The sequence below is a fragment of the Danio rerio genome, chromosome 17, assembly GCF_049306965.1.
Source record: "Danio rerio strain Tuebingen ecotype United States chromosome 17, GRCz12tu, whole genome shotgun sequence".
NCBI classification, from domain to species: domain Eukaryota; kingdom Metazoa; phylum Chordata; class Actinopteri; order Cypriniformes; family Danionidae; genus Danio; species Danio rerio.
Genome location: NC_133192.1, coordinates 7,368,211 through 7,389,883, shown reverse-complemented (window position 1 = coordinate 7,389,883; position 21,673 = coordinate 7,368,211). Strand labels below are relative to the sequence as shown.

The 21,673-nt window shown below is 36.2% G+C and overlaps 1 protein-coding gene and 1 long non-coding RNA gene across 11 annotated transcripts in view; one reads left to right on the top strand and one right to left on the bottom strand.

Moving 5' to 3' along the window:
- Nucleotides 1-21,673, bottom strand: part of LOC100535969 (transcriptional-regulating factor 1) — a 62,701-nt gene that overhangs the window by 14,466 nt on the left and 26,562 nt on the right. For 5 of the 9 annotated variants that reach the window (XM_068214507.2, XM_068214508.2, XM_073928097.1 and 2 more), the window contains exons 4-8: nt 19,999-20,146; nt 10,721-10,909; nt 7,181-7,466; nt 2,544-2,598; nt 1,917-2,056 (exon numbers count right to left, since the gene is read on the bottom strand). In XM_068214507.2, the coding sequence (XP_068070608.1) occupies nt 1,917-2,056; nt 2,544-2,598; nt 7,181-7,466; nt 10,721-10,909; nt 19,999-20,146 (818 nt within the window). The remainder of the gene's footprint in view (nt 1-1,916; nt 2,057-2,543; nt 2,599-7,180; nt 7,467-10,720; nt 10,910-19,998; nt 20,147-21,673) is intronic. The other 4 variants (XM_073928100.1, XM_073928101.1, XM_073928098.1 and 1 more) reach the window with 2 other exon arrangements.
- Nucleotides 1-21,673, top strand: part of LOC141378504 (uncharacterized) — a 70,698-nt gene that overhangs the window by 27,813 nt on the left and 21,212 nt on the right. Inside the window, exon 5 of one of the 2 annotated variants that reach the window (XR_012393204.1) lies at nt 7,175-7,409. This is a non-coding gene — a long non-coding RNA (uncharacterized lncRNA). Of the gene's footprint in view, nt 1-7,174; nt 9,417-21,673 lie in introns of those variants that run through there. The other variant, XR_012393203.1, reaches the window with a different exon arrangement.

Sequence of the window (21,673 nt, the reverse complement as noted above, 5' to 3'; positions counted from 1 at the left end):
GACAACCCGTGTCTCCAAACAATTCTTCTTCTTCAACTTGTTGTAATTACGGTTGGCAACACAATGTGGCGTCTCTCTGCCGTCTGAACACTGTAACAGGTCTTCGAAGCTTTCATGCATATTAATAAAGTTGCACCTTATTCACAATAGAGCGCGCTGATTGGTTCGAACCAAGTTTTTCCCATGAGATAATGATGAAAACTCAAAGATGTCACGTTGTACCCGCCGGTACAGACATCCAATCTCCACTCTGGAATTTACATAAGGGTCCTATTGCCGTGATTTATTTTTGCCATGATGACAGCACATAATATTTGACTAGATATTTTTCAAGACATTCCTAGACAGCTTAATGTAATATTTTAAGGCTAAACTAGGTTAATTAGGTTAACTAGGCAGGTTATGGTAATTAGGCAAGTCATTGTATAGAGATAGTTTGTTCTGTAGAGTATCGAAAAAAAATTTAACTTAGAGGGGCTAATAATTTTGTCCTTAAAATGGTGTTTAAAAAATTAAATACTGCTTTTATTCTAGTCGAAATAAAACAAACAAGACTTTCTCCAGAAGAAAAAAATATTATCAGACATACTGTGAAAATTTCCTTGCTCTGTTAAACATCATTTGAAAAAAAAAAATAACCCAAAGGGGACTAATAATTCTAACTAACTAATAGCTTCATCTGTGTGTGTATGTATGTATGTATGTGTATATATATATATATATATATATATATATATATATATATATATATATATATATATATATATATATATATACATACATACATACATACATACATACATACATACATACACACACACACATACACACACAGTTGAAGTCAGAAACAAAGCAAGGAGTTTTTCGCAGCATTTCCTATAATATTTTTTATTCTGGAGAAAGTCTTATTTATTTTAGTTCGGCTAGAATAACAAACTACAAAGAAGAACAAATCACAGTTATACAATAACTTGCCTAGTTAACCTGATTAAGCATAGTTAAGCATTTAAATGTCACTTTAAGCTGAATACTAAAGTCTTGTAAAATATCTAGTCAAATATTATGTGCTGTCATTATGGTAAATAACAAGATTAAAGATATAGTCAGTTATTAGAAATGAGTTATTAAAACTATTAAAACTATTAATTATGTTTATAAATGTGTTGAAGAAATCTGCTCTCTGTTAAACAGAGGTTGGGGAAAAAATAAACAAGGGGGCTAATAATTCAGGTGGGCTAATAATTCTATTCTCTAATTTAACTGTATATATAAATAAATAAGTAAATAAATAATTCCTCCTCATTATTCATTGATATATAATCACTGATTGGTGTTTCTTAGCATAAGGGTGTGATCAACTTGTGCCTCATATAAAATCCACCAATACCCAACTAAGCCATCCAATCAGATCGAAACTGCCAAAACCAACCCTGACTACATTTGTTCTCATTTGAGAAGTTGTTTCACTTAAATACTGTGTTGGGTAAAAGCATTTAACCCTTTGTTTATTTTAATTTTTTATATAAATAGAGTATAAATAAAGTTAAATGTAAATAAGTTAAAGATAACACAAGTAAACACACCATGCAGTTTTGAAATTATGATCTTTTTTGTTATTAAGGTCAAAACATAATCCAAAACTACATTTCCCTGTGTGAAATGTTTGCACTCCCTGTTAAAACAATCCAACTCTGGCTTATCACACCTGAGTTCAATTTCTCAAGCCACACCCAGGCTTGATTACTGCCACATCCGTTTGTAATCAAGAAATCACTTTTATAGGACCTGCCTGACAAAGTGAAGTAGACCAAAAGATCCTCAAAAGTTATACATCATGATTTAAAGAAATTCAAAATCAAATGAGGAAGACAATAATCTGTAAAATTTTATGGTTAAAAATAAAGGTCTTGAATTACCTTTGTGCTGGTTATCAGGGCTCTCCATGTCTTTAGTTTGAGACCACAGAAGAACAGCATTATGGGAATCTTCCTCGGTGAGAGATTGACCTTTAATATTTGGGATCTTAGCTTGAAACTCCTCTCCAATATTAATACGACTGTAGAAAACATATAAAATGCAGTATGTGATGGAGTAAGTTATTTTAAACTGACATTTTAATTTACATTTTATAAAGAGCAAAAGTAAAACGCAGTAAAGTAGACCAAAGTAGACTGAAAGATAGTGAAGTAGACCAAAAAGTCCTCAAAACTTAGACATCATGACAAGATCTGTGTGAACCGGAAGCTGCTGAAGACTTTTATTTTAGAAAGATGATGTATTTCTAGCTTGAAATTAATATTAAGTAGGGGGCGGGTTTTTTTCCCCTATCAATTTTCACTCCTAGAAAAAGTAATAGTTGGAGGGGTGTGGCTAAGCATATTTCACCCAGTCCGTCAAATTGACATCGATTTTTAGGCAATACAGAAACTAATAAATAAATATAAGTAATAATAAACACAATTTTTTATTTAAATGCAGTGCAAGTAGGTTTACACAGAAACAATTGCCAGATGCATGAAAATAATGAAAGTGCAAGTGCTTACGGTGTCACGTTAATGGCTGTCTCTTTTAAAGTCTCGCCACAGTCATCCATTTCTCCTGTGGATTTAAGGTACAGATAGATAATGCATTTAAGTACAGTGAGGAAAATATCTACATGCATCCTATTAATTCTGTTAACCCACATGACAAAAATGCTTCTATAATAAATACTATAGTGTTTTTGAACCATATTATTGTAAAGTGTATTGTACAGTATTCATTCATTCACTTTCTTTCCGGCTTATTAATCCAGGGTTGCCACAGCGGAATGAACCGCCAACTTATCCAGCATATGTTTTATGCAGCAGATCCCCTTCCAGCTGCAACCTATCACTGGGGAAACATCCATACACACTCATTCACACACATACCCTATTGACAATTTAGCCTACCCAATTGACCTATACCACATGTTTTTAGACTTGTGGGGGAAACCCACTCCAACACGGGGAGAACATGCAAACTCCACACAGAAACGCCAACTGATCCAGCCGAGGCTCACACCAGCGACCTTGCTGTGAAGCGACCGTGCTACCCACTGCGTCACTGTGCAGCCCATTATACAGTATATATTATAGTATTCACAACACTTTTGTTGCTGCAGCATACTATGTAATCAGGCATGTCCAAACTCGGTCCTGGAGGGCCGGTGTCCTGCAATGTTTCGTGTCAATCCCAATCAGACACACTTTAGCTAGCTAATCAAGCGCTTACTAGGCTTTCTAGAAACATCTTTGCAGGTGTGTTGAGGCAAGTTGGGGCTTAAGGGTGCTTTCACACCTGTGAATCGATTCAGTTGTTCCGAAACAGAGATTCAAATTGTTACATTGTTGCTCTTTGCTCTTGGAGCGGTTCGCTTTCACACTGCAAAGTTTCTAATCGGACCAAAAGAGCTAAAACAAGTCACGTGCGAGTGAACTCTCCTCACATTGGTCAGAGTGTCAGGGTTTATTTTGCAGCGTCCCGCTCAGCTGTCAGGAGAGATGGTGGTTTGGTGGTGATTGACAGGGTGCGCGCGCGTGACGTGTCTGAGGAGAGATGCGGTGGGGAGGGGTGAGAAGGGTGCACGACGATGCCTATTTGAGGACTGGGAGGGAGACGCGAGATTACCGGGAGATCATCACTCGTTTGCGGGCATCCGGACCTCGCGAAACTTCCCGCCCTACTCATAATTCTCTCTTCATATAGCCGTATGCCTATTACATATCCATAAAACACTGTGATATAACCGCGCTCGGATCGGATCGCTTTCTCACTGTAATCGAACCGCTCCAGGGTTCGTTTCAATCGAGCCGAGACCACCTCATTTAAGCGATCTCGGAGCGATTACTTTGACGTGGAACAGAGCGCGATTGCCCTGTTCACATATGCCAATCGAACCGCGCAAACTGGGCAAACGAGATACGTTCCGAAACAAAAGTGTAGGTGTGAAAGCACCCTAAATCTGCAGGACACTGGCCCTCCAGGACCGACTTTGGATACCCCTGCTGTAAATGCTAAAAACTCAAATTTAGTATTACCTATAGTGAGCCGTGCGGCAGTGTTATGTCTATGTATAATATTTTATTAATACATTTAAACATTTTCCCAGAGATGGGTTGCGGCTGGAAGGGCATCCACTGCGTAAAAACTTGCTGGATAAGTTAGCGGTTCATTCCGCTGTGGCGACCCCGGATTAGTAAAGGGACTAAGCTGACAAGAAAATAAATGAATAACATTTGAACATATTTAATAACATTCCGGCAGATTTTTACACTTATTTAATAACCTGCTGCATTTGCATTATGTTTGATATTGGATTGTAATTTAAACCAATGCAAACCACCGTACTCTTACAGCTAAATAGGCGCTCAGACCAAATTTATTTCAAACAAGACTCGATGTTACAGTGCGGCGCGGGACAGGATTTAACTGTGACTTTGGGTTCATGCCTTTATACTCGGCCTGCGGGACTGCCGCAAAATGGATATAATACACATGGACGAAAGCAAACTAAAATATATTTATCTACGAATGAAATAAACAAGGATGCATTAAGGCCCTTTCACACGGGATGCAGATGGAGGACTCGCCGCCCGCTTGTGACTGTTTCTATGCGGTGAAGTTTTCCACGTTTTTGTTCAGTTGAGCGTGGCGCAGCTTCAGGTCTAATCATTACAAAAGTAATCACCAACAGTGTCACATTTGTATTTGCTAAGATCTAACAATGTTGCGCTTGGCATATGTGTTTGTTTTCTGATAAGAGTTTTATTTTATATATGGCTGCGGCCAGACAATAGCCTGTTGCTCTAATATTAAATAGCCTTTTGACCTAAAACTTTTCACTGAGCTCAGTAAAATGTTTTTTGATAAGTTATTAATAATCTGTTCAATAATTCTTTAATACTAAAACGAATAGTAAAATACAGGTTGTAATTTAATTTAATGTAGGGTAGTTTAAATAAATAAATAAAATATATTTTAATAGCCTACATTATATAAATAAATATAGGTTTAGCATATTTTTACATTAAATAAATAGGTTATTTTCTGAATAATGTGCATGTCTGTGTTTATCATTCCATCGAATTAAACACAAATAGGACTAGTATGAATATTCCATGTATTTGACGGAGCAGTCAATGCATGCACTAGAAAAAGTATAGGCTATAGGCCATCTTAAATCTTAAATAGGCTATTAATAACAGATATAAAATATAAATAACTTTTTTTGTGAAAGCATGAGAGAATCTTGCTGGAGTGCTGTTATAAAGTAGTCTCAAATAACCAGCGACTGCAACATGTTTTATTCCAGAATATTTGAGCTGGTTTTAGAGTTCTTTCATTTTATTTTTCAGTTGTTTCATTTTAAAAAATCGTTTTATTTAACTTGTTGGTTATTAAATCCAGTTTTGATATTTAGTCTATTATTTTTATGCAACAAAGTTGCAAACTAATTTGCTATGAGATGTGGCCGTGCCCTCACGTGCAGCTCGCGCTTCAACTGCTGCTGCTGAGATATATAGAGAGAGAGAGAGCAAGAGAGCAATCGAAATAGTTCATTTTTATCCAAAAGTGTCGGTCAAGTGATGTTAATCTGAACAGCTGAAGCTGTTAAATTATTTGTTGTTCAGTTATTAATAATACTGATGTTTAAAAATAATACAATTAATTTTAGTCAATAATGCAATTAAAACATGTAATAGGTCTACATCAATGCGAAACGAGCTAAATATCCTCTTTAAAATTTTCATAGGTCTCAACTCTCTGCGATATATGCTATCGTTTATTGGCACAACCCTAGTATACTTTAGTTTTTACTACAGTAAACTGGCATTTTGTAGTATAATATACCCTGTAGTTGGGTCATTTGTTCAAAACCCTTCAGTATTTACTTTCCCCATGTAAAGTTATTACAAGTGAGCCAAAGAAAAAATAATGCATTAATTTCACAATATTGAAGAAAAAATATTGGGTGGTAATTAAACAAAATACCTTACTCTCTGAACCATATTCAGAGGAAAATAAAGTAAACAACAACAAAACAGAAAAAAAATGACAAAAATAATAATAATAAATAAGTTAACAAATGACACCCAAGTAAGCCATTACTGTTAAATATTACTGTTAATAAAGGGTTAGATATGTAAGACGGGTTACATAAAAAAAAAGCTATATACAGTTGAAGTCAGAATTATTAGCCCCCCTTTGGATTTTTTTTCTTTTTCAAATATTTCCCAAAAATGTTTAACAGAGCAAGGACATGTTCACAGCATGTCTGATAATATTTTTTCTTCTGGAGAAAGTCTGTTTGTTTTATTTCGGCTAGAATAAAAACAGTTTTATTTTTTTTAAACACCATTTTAAGGTTAAAATATTAGCCCCTTTAAGCTGTATAATTTTTTAATAGTCTACAGAACAAACCAGTTTTACAATAACTTGCCTAATTACTCTAACCTGCCTAGTTAACCTAGTTAACCTAGTTAAGCCTTTAAATGTGACTTTAAGCTGTATAGAAGCGTCTTGAAAAATATCTAGTCAAATATTATTTACTGTCATCATGGCAAAGATAAAATAAATCAGTTATTAGAAATGAGTTATTAAAACTATTATGTCTAGAAATATGTTGATAAAAAAAATCTTCTCTCCATTAAACAGAAATTGGGGAAAAAAATAATTCAGGCGGACTAATAATTCTGACTTCAACTGTAAATGTATATTAATCTTCTGTTTTGCCATTAATTGTATATCGAATTTTCTCTATTTGAATAAACTGCAACAGGTCATACATCATGTGAAAGAAGTTTAGTGGAAAAGGGTTTTACCAGTTCAGTAGTAAAAAAATTGAATAATAATTTAAATAATAATAATTAAAATAAAATTATATTTGCAATTATTAAGCAAAAGGCTAATAGACCTAACTGCAAAGATGACAGCGATACATTTGTATTTTTAGAAGAAAAATATTAGAGATTGATTTAAAAATTGATGTCTAAAAAGAAAGGTATGAATACCAAAAGGTATGATAAAGGGTAGCTGGAGCTTGTCGGCATCTGTCACAAATAGGATACATTTCTGGGATTATTTAGATAACTGTGTACTGTCATGTAATCTTTAAATATAATGTTAATAACAATTATTTTGACTGCATTAGACTGACCAGCCCTGGAGAGCAGTCTTTCTGGAGTAGATTGGATGTTTGCCCGGCCGCTGACTGCACTGAAGAGGCCTGACCCAGGGCGTGCGGGGCTGAGCATTGGCGGAGGGGTGTACGGTGCGTCGTCAGACATGCTGCTGGCCGTCCTCAGCTGACTGCGGAAGAGCACAGCGCCTCGAGATTCCTGACCGTCGCTGGGTGAAGGAATCATCAGCGGCACCAGACAGTGGCGGTATTTCTTCTTCACTTGCTTTGGTGCAGACTCTCCCTCTGAGTTGGATCTCTTTATCTAGAACGTGTGAGGTTAACATCCGATCAGAAAATAGCAGCTGGAAACTTTTAATCATACAAATCACATTCAGCAGCTGTGGGAAGTTAAAAACAAATAACATTTATGCTACAAATACACATTGATTTGCTTTATAAGACATGCGGTAACCTCTGTATGGCTTAGTTGTACATTGTATTTTATACGCTTTCGGATGCTTTAAAATAAAAGTCTCAGTCCAACACTGTTATATGCCATGGAAGAGTTAGGATAAAATGTAAAACTCCTTTAATTGTGTTTGTTTGACGAGTACGGCTTGAGAGAGAGTTAATTATGGGGTAATTTTCATTTTGGGGAATTAAAAATAAAAACGACCCCGTCGTTTATTCTTCCTCACGTGGTTTTAAACCTTTATGAGTTTATTTCTTCTGTTGAACACAGAAGAAGATATTTCGAAGAATGTTGGAAACCTGTAACCATTGACTTCCATAGTAGAAAAAGCAAACACTAAGGAAGTCAATGAGTGCCAGCAACCAACATTCTTCAAAATATCTACTTTGGTCATATAAGAATTTTCCAAAAAGATCCTATCCATAATGCAATTCAAAAGCATAAATACAGCAGGGAAAATAAGTATTGCCTACGTCACCATTTTTCTCTAAACATATTTCTAAAGGCGCTGTTGACTTGAAATTTTCACTGGGTATTGAAAACAACCAAAAGAACTCGTATATGACAAGAAAGCAAAACAAGTTAGTTTACAAATGAAGTTATGCTTAATAAAATGAAATGACGCAAGGAAGAAAGCACCGAACACATGAAAAAAGGAAGGTGTAGAAAGGCAGTGAAAGCCCAGACAGCAGCTGAAATCTCTCAGTAGTTCTTCAGCAACCCTCTGCCCTTCCTCAGTGTAAATGAATATCAGCTGCTTCAGTCCAACATCTACATTAGGAGGAGGATGAAGATGAAACCAGGGTGGACATCTCAGCAAGACAAGGATCAAAAACGCAGCCAAGGAGACTCTCAGATGCTTTTTAAGAGAGAAAAGCTGTAGAATGACCCAGCCAATTCCCTGACTTCAATCCAATAGACAATACAAAATAAAGCTCAGATTTGATAGACGAGACCCACAGAACCATCAATATTTTTATACTTAGTTGAAGTCTGTGAGAAACTCACACTTAAGCAATGCATGGGACTTCATTCTCCATATGAGAGGCGCCTTTTATATAAAGTATTAAATACGTTTCAGTAGTTCAGCACTTTCTCCTGGTGTCAATCTGTTGTTATCACATATAACAAATTTTTTAGATTTTATTTATTGTTTTGTTTTATTTTTATCTTTGTATTGTTTAGGTTTTTACTAGGGATGGATTTTTTGGCTAATATTGATAACCGATAACTCTTAAGATTTGGAGGCCGATAACTAATCTACTATAGCCAATAAATGTAAATATTTAAAAATGTTTTATTTTTATGAAGTAAATAATTATTTTAAATTTAAAAACGTCATAAAAGTAGGGCGGCATGGTGGCGCAGTGGATAGCGCTGTTACCTCACAGCAAGAAGGTCACTAGTTCGAGCCTCGGCTGGGTCAGTTGGCATTTCTGTGTGGAGTTTGCATGTTCTCGGTGTGGTGCAGTGTTATGTGGTGTGATTGGTGTGGGTTTCCTCTGGGTGCTCCGGTTTCCCCCAAAGTCCTAAGACATGCGCTATAGGGGAATTGGGTAAGCTAATTTGTTTGGTGTGTATGTGTGTGGACTAGAGTGTATGGGTATTTCTCAGGGATGGGTTGCAGCTGGAAGGGCATCTGCTGTGTAAAACATATGGTAGATAAGTTAGTGGTTCATTCCGCTGTGGTGACCCCTGATAAATAAAGCCGGAAAAAAAAATGAATGAATGACTGAACTTCATAAAATTTGATTTTCAGATCTTCAAAAGATCTGATTTTATAAACTGAATAGCCGACTCAAAGCAAAAAAAACATTAATCTTAAAATTGCAAGGTGATTATATGGATATATTCACGATTTCACATAAACCAGCATGCCACAAATTAATTATTTCCTTTTCTGCGCATTTTAAAATAACATGCAACTTGACTGTTTCATTAAAGTAATAGGTTAAATAACAGAATGGGATTCAATTAACAAACAAGTACTCTATATTTTAAATAAGATTAAACATTTTAGCTTTAAATTTCTTGAATAAAACATGTTACAGTAATGTACATGTGTGCAAATATGTAATGTCTTATTTTAAAGCCGTACAGAAATAACAAAACGGGAAAAGCGGCTCCCCTGTTGGCTGGTATGCCTATGCTGGGTTCACTGACTGGCACAATCTGCTGTGCTGCTGTTTGGGGTGCTATGAAGGCTTTGGCAGTTCACTATGTGTGTGCATGGTAATAGCCATCACTTGCGCTGATCGTAATCAATATAAATATGCTGATAAAACTGAAAACAATCTTACATCAACAACACATGGCAAGCGTTGATAAGAACAAATACCCATATTACAGTGATTATTACAAATAATCATAAGCACATGTTTAGCACGTGTGCATCACTGCTATTATGTTTACACGTGTAATATTTTTTCATGAGGCGATATAAACTAAAATGCACAATGACACTGTCAAACAAATCTACAATGATAAGGAACATGGTTACTAACTGAGTTATTAATGCACAGCAACACCACTAGAAGAAAGGACTGACTTTGAAGGAATAAACCACGTGAGGAAAGCTCCTTTATAGAACAAGTCTGAGCAAGTTCGACCCACGCACCCACGAGGCAGGCAGTTCTGCACAATTACATAAGATATCGGCCTAATTTTGACATCGGACAAATAACGATAACATTAAAACTAGCATTTATCTGCCGATAACGATATAGCTGTGTAATTAGTTTTCACCAAAATCTGGTTCAGTTTTATGTCAACAGCTCCTTTACAAATATTATTCACAGAAAAAACATGACCTGTAATTGAAAAGAAATACATGACAACTGTAATTTACGCTTTTTTATATGAAGGCAAGTCCAATTTTGACTTAAACAAGTTAAAAAGTGCATTAAGGATTAATTAAGTGCCATTTCACCTTTAAAGCATCTGTGCAGAAAAATACAACAACATGTCTACCCCCCCAACCCCATTTATTTTTTTTAAGCATCAACAGTTTATCAATTCTCAGAAAGCTGAAGTGATATTTGAGACCACAATTTTAATTTTCTAAACCCTTGCTAAAAATAGCTGTCTGAATGACAGAAACTCACACAGGAAGGGTGGTTTCGGAGCGGTGGGAGGGGGGTCTGCGCACAAGACTTTATTAAACCATCATCTTTCTGCTGGCACAGGAGTGTGAGTTTGGTCTGGGTTTGGTAATTCTTGACTGGGACTGAAACGGGTAAGATGATGGGGTTCCCCTGAGGAACTTCAGCACACATATTCATTTGCCCGTCTCTCTGTTAAAAAAAAAAAAATAATGATAGGTGTAATTTATAAAGTGCCTTTCAAACATAAAAGGACACTTTAGATTGGAAGCAACAGAAACAGGATTACACAATTATTATACAAATTGAACAGCCAATCAGTGGACAGAGATTCAATAATATGCGCTATTCAGATGAGTTACAAAACAGACAGAAAGCATCAAATTAAAATCAATCAGTCAGATAAGAAACTTATAAATTAAGTGTTTTAAATTCATTCATTGTCGGTTTTCATCTTATTCCCACATGGAAAAATACTATGGTAGTTCTGTTCATAGTAAATATTGTTATAATTATGAACTATACTATTGTATTGCATTTTAATTGAGGCTGTTTCTCAATTCCAAGAACACAGAGAACTGATTTGTCAGGCCACCCCGGAAGAACGAACTTGTGCGACCGCAAGAACAAAGAACGTGTCCTGTGAGAAATGAGATGCTTCTTTCTTCCTGATGGTCACATGACCTTCACACATTTTTAGCAGACAAATCTTCAAACATTACAGCATTCAGAACGAGTTATTGCTTTCAATATATATAACATGCACACAAACCTTACTAATATGCTTTGCACAGTACAAATAAAACTGATTTTAATACTAGTTTCAGCAAATAAACACCCTTAATGTGTTTGTGCCTTTATTAAGATTTTCATGGTCATGTTTATTTTCACCGTCACATGTAGGGAAACTCCTGATATATATATATATATATATATATATATATATATATATATATATATGTGTGTGTGTGTGTGTGTGTGTGTGTGTGTGTGTGTGTGTGTGTGTGTGTGTGTGTGTGTGTGTGTGTGTGTGTGTGTGTTTGTGTATATATATATATATATATATATATATATATATATATATATAGGAGTTTCCCTACATTTGGGACGCAGCTATGGAAAATGTGCAGAGCTGGTGGTCCTTCAGGGATGTGTTTGAGAGACACTGTATTAAAGTATACTTTTATAGTATACTGCCAGCAAGTAAGTAACCCAAGCAAGTAATCCACAATTTACTTTTTCATTTTTACTGCAAGTTAACTATTTTTGTGAGACTTGTTGTAAATAAAGCTTTTAAGGGAATGAAAGTGTTATACCTAAATAATACTGTCATACCTTTCTAGTGTTATACCTAAAGTGAACTTGGTGTACTGTTATTGTTTTTTGCTAATTATAGTTTCAGGGCAACGTGCGCAATTTGTAGTAGCCAATTTCAAATAAGCTATAAGTTATTTCTGAGCATAATTGTACTCATAAAGCCTTGTCACTGAAACCGGGGCAGTATTTAATATTATGTAGAAAAATACATTTAAATCTATTGGGCACTGAATCAAAGAAGTATACAAATAAATACAAACCAAGTGTACTTAAAATATGTATTTATTCTTTTAAGTACAGTTGAATTCTTAGCTTTCCTGTTGTTCCTCAGTTTCTGTTTTTTTCCAACACATTTATAATCATAATAGTTTTAATAACTCATTTCTTTTGTCTTTGCCATGATGACGGCACATAATATTTGACTAGATACTTTTCAAGAAACTAGTATTCAGCTTAAAATGACATGTAAAGACTTGGTCACACTTTATTTTAGTGGCCTGTTTGCTGAATTAAGTTACATTGCATCTACATGCCAACTAATTCTCATTAGATTTTAAGTAGACTGTTAAGTTGGGATTAGGGTTAGTGTAAGTTGACATGTACTTGCAAAGTTTCTTATTGTCAGTTAAATGTCTGTTGAAGGAGCAGTATCAGCAGATAATAAGCAGACAGTCTACTAATACTCAAATGGACCATCAAAATAAAGTGGTACCAAAGGCTTAACTAGGTTATTCAGACAAGTCATATGCTCCTTTCACACAGTGATACCGGTAAATATCCGGAAAATTTCCGGAGTGACTTTACCGGTATATTCAAAAAAGCGCTGTTCACACAGGCGAGGACGTTACGGAATTTTTCCGGAAAAGAGCATTCACACATCCAATCCAAAATGCCGGTAAATTCTGACATCATTCACCAGAAATGAGCTCTAAACGGCTGCGCTTGTGTTTGTAAACATTTGACTACATTACAAACTCTTCGGATGGATCAGTATTGAGTACAACTCCAATGAAAACATAGAGAAACAATTTTGCATGTCGAGATGTACTTGATATGTGTGTGAGCTGGCGATATGGGCGCTCACGGGCACACGCAAAGCTTGAAGGTAAACAAACAACGGATTATCATAAACATTTTATCGATAATTATTTACACAGTTGGCATTAAGAAGGAACATAGAAACATTATCTGACTAACATCTAGCAGCTAAACGTGTCTGGAAAAAATATCCAAAGGCTTTTATTCTCATAAACCGCACGAACATGAATGCGTCTGACTGTTCTGATTGGCTAAAGTAGACGTCTCACATCAGCACGTTCTAGAAGTGCACGCGCTCTTTCCGGCAATCTGCCTTCTGCATTCACACAGCGCAGCATTCCGGCAAATTACCGGTAATGTTACAACTTCTCTTTCCGGAAAATAGCCGGAACGAATTTACCAGTATTTTCAAAAAGGGCCTGTTAACACATACAACTTGCTGGTAATTTTCCGGAAAGGTCTGAATGTGTGAAAGAGGCTATTGTATAACAGTGGTTTGTACTGTAGATAATGGAAAATAAATATTGCTTAAGGGGGCTAATAATATTGACCTTAAAATGATTTCAAAAAATTAAAACTGCTTTTAACCTCAACTATAGCACTGAGTCTTCTCTTGCTCTGAGACAGCACATAGCACTGAGATTGCTCTTGTCAGTATAACTATTTACTACTAGCAACCGACTCTGGTTTACTAACAATTCTTATTCTTCTGTACCTTCGTGCAGCCTTTGGCACAGTTTTGCACGAGGAAATTTTGAATAGGCTTGCCTCTCTAGGGATTTCTGCCACCCCTTTTTTATAGTTTCAGTCCTTTCTCGCTGAATGTCCTTCGTTTGTCCAAATTAAGGATTTTAAGTCAGGATCTCAGATTGTCACTACTGGTGCCCCACAAGGTTCTGTACTGGGTCCACTCCTGTTTAGCATACAGGGCTCAAAATGAACCTTTTTGCTTGGTAGCACCGGTGCTCCTAACTTTCAAAATGTAGGCGCATTATCTAAAATTTAGTCGCACCCACCAATTATAAGCACCGATACTACAAGTTTTATACAAACAGATTTATTGCATTTGAAATCAACACTAATCAAACTAACAAGTAATAATAATAATAAAAATAAAAATAATAACAAAAGAAAAAAATATATAGTACATATATATATATATATATATATATATATATATATATATATATATATATATATATATATATATATATATATATATATATATGCATGCGTGAGGAAAATATGTTTCAACAAAATCCCATTATCACAAGAAAATACATTTTTAAAATATAACTGAGTGACCAAAAGATACACGGAGCATTCACCGGCCCTGCACACACAGCTTGACATGAATGAATCTGTTAACGGTATAACTGTGCTGTTCTCACATGTGCTGTCTGATATTGCACAGATGCTTTTGACATATGCTGTACCTTATTATATGCCTACATCATGTTAATAGCAATACAGGTCTTTTCATGACGAGCAATATTAGTTTACTCAGTGCAAGCAAAAACGGCATGCTTATGAACTGAAATGTGTCTCTCTTTTCTACCTGTGATCCAAACAACCAAAAGGTGTCTTAGTAGCGTGAAAACAGGGCAGCATCAGTCATGTTAGATTCGCCGTCTCTCTCTGTCACATCTGCGTAGTCATCCTTGCCTTTCTCATAGTAATCTTCATGAACTAGCCCACGTACAGTGCGCGATAGCTTTGAAAAGGCCGCGCAGTGCAGCATGCAGTGAGGAAAAATAGACTGACTGCATTAAAATGGTGCTCATATTGCGCAATGACAAAAAATAATATGGATCGAGCCACCAAACCCATGAAAATGAAAGTTACAACCGTGGTTTAGAAAATGTAATAGAGCCCTAGTAGCAAAGAATTCTGGCCCAGATTTGGCATAAAGCTGGGACATCAGGCATTCATCCGGCACTGGCATACAGCATGTGGGCCAACCATGGCCTGGGTTTGGCAGAGGTGGCACCGTCTATAATGCGGCACACAAGATTTGGGCCAGATGTAAAACGTAGTATTTGGCCCAGATTTTAAAAATTGATTGTGGGCTACGTGAGTTTGGCCAGTCTTGACCCACATTTAAAATACATAAAAATAATTTTTGATTAAATAAATCAATTCTACCAATCAGGTCACTGAGAAAAAACAAGGCCCATAGTGTGCCTAAAGCGCAACGCTTCATAGGTTTATTAATTTCATTGCAATCGTGACACACCAACCTTACTGGCCCAGTTCAGGCCCAGTTATGAGTTATTAACTTAGCTGAGACTTGGCCCAGATATGGTCCGTGTTTGGCCCTTGTCTGGAAGCCAGATTTGGTCCAGTCATGTACCGTAATTCACTGCGGCATGTGGGCCAAGCAAAACCTGATTGTGTGGGCCAAAGCTGGGCCAGAGAAATTTTGCTATATGGGAGGTGTCAAAATTAATTGTTTCTTCGGTGCACCGCGATGCAGACGCGGACAATTCGGTATCAATTCAGTAATAACCATAACCGGTTTTTATGTAGTGACGTCATTTATCTCCTATGCGCTCTGCCGCGAGGGAGGTGAGCGCCGTTATTTACAACACTCAGCCAACTCAGGGCCGGCCCGTGGCATCGGCACCATAGGCAAATGCTTAGGGCGCTGTATATCCAGTGGGGCACCAGAAATGAGTGCGCTTCAGTTGGTTTTGTTTTCGATTTTCCTGACACACTTTCAGATATAGATGGCAATAACTCAAACTCTTACCCTAAAAAGATCTAAAGTGTGTTTCCTACAGAAAGACAAAGCTGGTTATGTTTCACAGCTGTCTTTCTTTTTTTCGCTCGACATTACGAGCACTGCTCCGTTTAAGCCCTCGCAGTCTGCGTTTACTTTAGCCGGCAGAGCTCGCGATGAGAGGAGCTCTCTGTAAGGGACCGTCGGAAAAGTGCTTATTTTTTTCGTTTTTTTTCTTTTTTCTGCTCCGCTCAGCGCGAGCTCTCCCTGTTGCAAGGGCTTAAGTGTGTTTGTTTGTGTGTGTGCGTGTGTGTGTTTGTTTGTTTGATGCTGTCTATGTTTGTGAATGTGTTTGAATGAGAGACAGTGTGTTGCTGTGTGTCTGTGTGTTTATACAGACAGCTTGTTATAGCCTCCCCCCTAAAATATAACACTATATATGGAAAGCATCGTCAATGCACCTTGATGCACCGAGATATCGAATTGAACCGAATCGATGGCATGATAATCGTAACCGAACCGTGAGACCAGTATAGGTTCACACCTCTAAAATGTAAGCAGTTGAAAGTACAGATATTTGTGTAAAAATGTAAGAAGTAAAAGTAAAAAGTTGTCAAAATAATAGGTAGTGGAGTAAAGTTCTGATAGCAGGAAAATCTACTCAAGTACAGTTACGGAGTATTTGTACATCGTTACTTCCCATCTCTGGTGTCATCTCTTGGACTTCGTCTCATGAGCATGTCACACCACTTCTTTATCAGCTTCACAGGCTTATTAATTGTTTTATTTGTTCTGGTATGGTTGGTGATGCTTGTTGTAAGGCGACCTTGAGTGTCCAGAAAGGCGCCATTTACAAATATAAATTATTTATTATTATTATTTTATTCTAGCCAAAATAAAACAAATATGTTAAAAAAAAGTAAAAAAAATATTATAGGAAATACTGTAAAATGTTCCTTGCTCATTTAAACATCATTTGAGAAATATCTGCAAAAGAAACTCACAGGAGGGCGAATCATTTTGAGTTCAACTGTATATAAGTGAACAAGCATACGCCAAATATACTAAGACTTTTCTGTCAGTACAAATCAAGTATTCAAAGTTCAATCTTAGATACATTTCTGAAAAGAGAAGTACTTAAAAAGCTGACTGGAAGTATACTTTCATATCTTTCAGTTTAAAAGAAGTGCACTAATAATACACTTGAACAAACTTCTTTTTTCGTAAGGGTAATTGATTCCAGAATTTGGCAGCAGATATGCAGAAACACCCACACTAGTTAGCCAGAATTTAGGTACTACAAGGAAATATTCAAAAGTAGATCACAAAATTCAAGCGGGGACATATTGTAGAGCAGTGTTTCACAACCATGTTCCTGGAGGACCACCAGCTCTGCACATTTTCCATGTCTCCTTAACCAAACACACCTGATTCAGATCAACATTAGCAGAGACTGAAAGACCTGTAATGGGTGTGACAGATGGAGGAGACATTTAAAACATGCAGTGCTGGTGGTCCTCCAGGAACGTGGTTGAGAAACACTGATTTAGAGGAAAATACAACAAGGCAAGAATCCTGAATTATTAAAACAAGAGTTGGAGTTTCAAATGTTTCCCTCCTGACAAATAAGTGTATTTAAGTGTGCTATTAGTATACTTTGTCTACTTTGTAAGTGCTTCTCTGAAATGTAAAGATGAATTACCATGTTTGTAAACATTCAGGATGCGCATGCAGGAAGGTGGCAAAAAAAAAAAAAACGGGAGCGCTACCATTTACAGTAAGGGAATGACATCCGATGCGGTACAGAGTTTGTTGTTGTTTTACAAATAAGTTATATTGATTACATATTATATATATATTATTTACATAATTCAGCATAATCAGCTAGTCACCTAGTGATAAGCACAGTGATTCAGCAAAATTAGCGTTAAAGTGAGCATCGTTCGACTGACTAGTCCATTTGCGATAGCACCCTCCCAGTGGATATTGCATAAGACGAAATTAACAAGCATCCAGCCCCAAATATACAATCTTCTTGAAGCTCCAAGTGTTTTAACAAGATGCGTGGTCATGTGCAAGAAATAATGTTCCATGATTATCAGATTCAAAAGTTTGTAGTGCTTAAAACCGAGGTTCTGCCTAACCAAATACAAGGAAAACGTCATACAAGGCCTGGGTAATCACCAACAAGCAAAACTACTGCATTCTGACAGCGAACTACACCTGAACTTACGGCAGGGTATGTGAACTTACACATAGAGGTAAAGTTGGTTTTATATTCGCACATTCAGACTTTCTCTTTACTAATATAATTTCATAAAAGTGTTATTTGCAAACACTAAATAGTGAAATCATATTAGTAGCCAATGACTATCAAAGTACAACATGTTCACAGTCATATAAACAGTGTTAATGTTGTTTTCAAGTCACACTTGCAGGTTATTTCAGACCGAATATTCAAAGTGTCGTGGGAAACAATATAGGGAGTGTGTCACAATTGTCACTGAATAAATGTGTGAATATAAAAGCAACTTTACCCTAATAACGTTCACATTTCATTCAATGTCCGCAGGTTAATTAACCATGTTTAAATGTTTTTGCTGAAATATTTGCTGCAATAAAAAACTAGTAATGTGTATGATTCAGCATAGCTTGAACTTACCTGATATTACATGAGAACTGCAGAGTTCAGCATTTTTAAATAGGTTGTCACTTTATTCAGCTCATTTTTGGCCAAAGACATCTGCAGTTGGCATTAAGGCAGTGTGGTGTACGGTAAATGTTGAGTTTTCTATTTTTGGACTTTACAATTTGACATCGTACCGCACAACATGACGTGTTTACCATTGCCAGTGGTCTCTTTTTAAAACCGGGAACCCGTGTGATGTAGGTTGGTAATTCGTTTATTTACAATTGCATTTAAGTATACTTGACATATTCTGACAGAAAAGTAGTACATTTGGCCTATACATGTTCACTCACATATACTTAAAAGAATAATGACATATTTTAAGTATACTTGGTTTGATTGAGTAGCTTATTCAATATTTCTTTTCATCTAATATTACATACTGCCTCAGAGATGAAGCTTTTTGAGTAAATAAAAATGCTTAATGATAACTTTGTTTGACTGGCTACTACAAGTTTCACTTTTTGTGTTCAAACTATCCCTAGTTGAAATTAACGTACTAAGTGCACTTTAGGTATAACACTAAATATCTAGTGAATAGTTGAGAGTATACTAACGGAACACTTCCACGTACACTTGTGGTATACCCTTAGGTCAGGGGTGTCAAGTTCAGTTCCTGTAGGGCCGCAGCCCTGCACAGTTTAGTTCCAACCTTGTTTAACACACTTACCTTTAGGTTTCAAACCAGCCTGAAAGACACAATTAGTTTGATCAGGTGTGTTTAATTAGGGTTGGAACTAAACTGTGCAGAGCTGCGGCCCTCCAGGAATTGAGTTTGACACCTGTGCCTTAGGCGATTGAATGACATTTGTCCTGGGAGCACTGCATAAATATGGTGGGGGAATTGACGCATGCTCAGAGTCCGTATGCAATATCTAGTGTATACATGGTGATTGGCGTGCATCCGCTCTAGGGAATTTGCATGGAGCAGCCTAACTGGCATCTGTTTGACGATTTAAAGTTTACATCAGTCTTTTACGCTGACATAAGTAACATTTATAAAATGACTAAATAATCAGAGGGCAATTTCATTCAGTAACCCAGCTTCATGTGTAAAACTGCTATATAGTTCAGGTCAAACCACATGATCTGTGCAGCATAACTAGTCAACGTCAATCAAAAGGCATCATAGTGGAACATTAAAGTTGACTAGTCTGTGCAACCCCTAGTGCGTATAAGTTAGTATCCATACTCCTTAAAGCAAGGGTGTCCAAACTCGTTCCAAACTTCAGCTTCCTCCAACAGACCTGCTTGAAAGGCAAGTATACATAGAAAGAGCTTTATTAGCTGTTTCATGTGTGTTTAATTGGGGTTGAAACTAAAATATGCAGGACACCGGCCCTCCAGGACCCAGATTGGACACCTCTGCCTTAAAGTATATTTCCACATAACCCAAGTATACTCCACAAACTTAAAGTATAGTTCATTTTCATAAGTGTTCATCCAAAACACTGCACCCCCCCCCCCCCCCCCCCCCAGAAATCAAACTGGTGATGAAAATGACTTGGGTCGTACCATTTTGAGGTTGGCAGGGTGTGTTCGCAGGCCTCCATGTGAGCGCATGTGTCCGTTCAGAGCTGGAAGACTCTTAAACTCCCTCAGACAAACAGTGCATTTCATCTTGGCATATGATCCCTCATCTCTCGACAGGCCTGCGTCTGCTCTTTAACAATTCACATACACACACTGTTATAATCCACATCCACATGTTGTAGTAATCCACATTTACATACTGTTATAATTCACATCCACACACTTTTATAATCCACATTCACACACTGTAATAATTCACTTCCACACAATGTTACAATCCACATCCACCACTCTGTTATATATATTCTCATCCACCTACTATTATAATCCACATCCACACACTAATAATTCACATTAACACACTTTTATAAGGAGTGGTTTATATATATATATATATATATATATATATATATATATATATATATATATATATATATATATATATATATATATATATATATATATTAGGGCTGCTCGTTTATGGGAAAAATCATAATCATGATTATTTTGGTCATAATTGTAATCACGATTATTCAAAACGATTATCAGTTGAAGTCAAAATTATTCGCCCTTCTAAGAATTTATTTTTATATACAAATATTTCCCAAATTATGTTTAACAGAGCAACTTTTTACAGTATTTCCTATAATATTTTTTCTTCTGGAGAAAGGCTAATTTTTTTTTTTTCAGCTAGAAAAAAAATCAGGTTTAAATATTTTGAAACCTATTTTAATAGCTCAATATTATTAGCCGCCTTAAGCAATAAATATTTTTGATTGTCTGCAGAAGAAACTACTGTTGCATAATGACTTGCCTATTTACTCTAGTTAAGCCTTTAAATGTCACTTTAACCTGAATACTTGTATCTTGAAAAATATCTAATAAAATATGATGTGCTGTCATCTTAGCAAAGATAAAAGAAATCAGTTATTAGAAATGAGCTATTAAATCTGTTTAAACTATGTTTTAGGCATCTTCACTATAAGAAAAAAAGTCCTTCAGTCAAGAGCAGCGAGTGGATTTTGTCCTTTTGTTGTTTGATTAATAATAAAAACAGCAGCACGAATATCGCACGCTTTCACTTTAAGAATAGTGCGGCTCCGATATGGTTTCTCTTTCACGTGTCTTTTGATTCTCAACTTGTTTGTTTATTACACAAATGAGGATTAATATGAATAATCACTAAACACCGTGCATGTATTTGACTATTAAAGCGCTCGCATTAGGATGCCGTTAGATGTGCGTGTGCTCTGCTGTCTGAGGCTAAGCGCGGACTGCGCGCACACAGACACACACAAACACTCACACAATACCTGTCCGAGGCTAAGCGCAGCGCGCACACACACATCAGTACGTGCTCTTTCGCGCTTTTAAAAGTATGAATGATGCGCACCCCATGCTGCAAAAGTTACATCACAGCACATCTTTCAGTCACTTTCACGTGGAACTGGAAAGGAGACAATATATGATAGAATAATCGTTTATCTCGATTAATGGTTTTTCTTAATCGTTATGAGCCGTAATCGAAATCGAAACCGATTTTCGATTAATTGCACAGCCCTAATATATATATATATATATATATATATATATATATATATATATATATATATAAAACTGATTCTGACAGTAAATAATATTTGACTTGATATTTTTT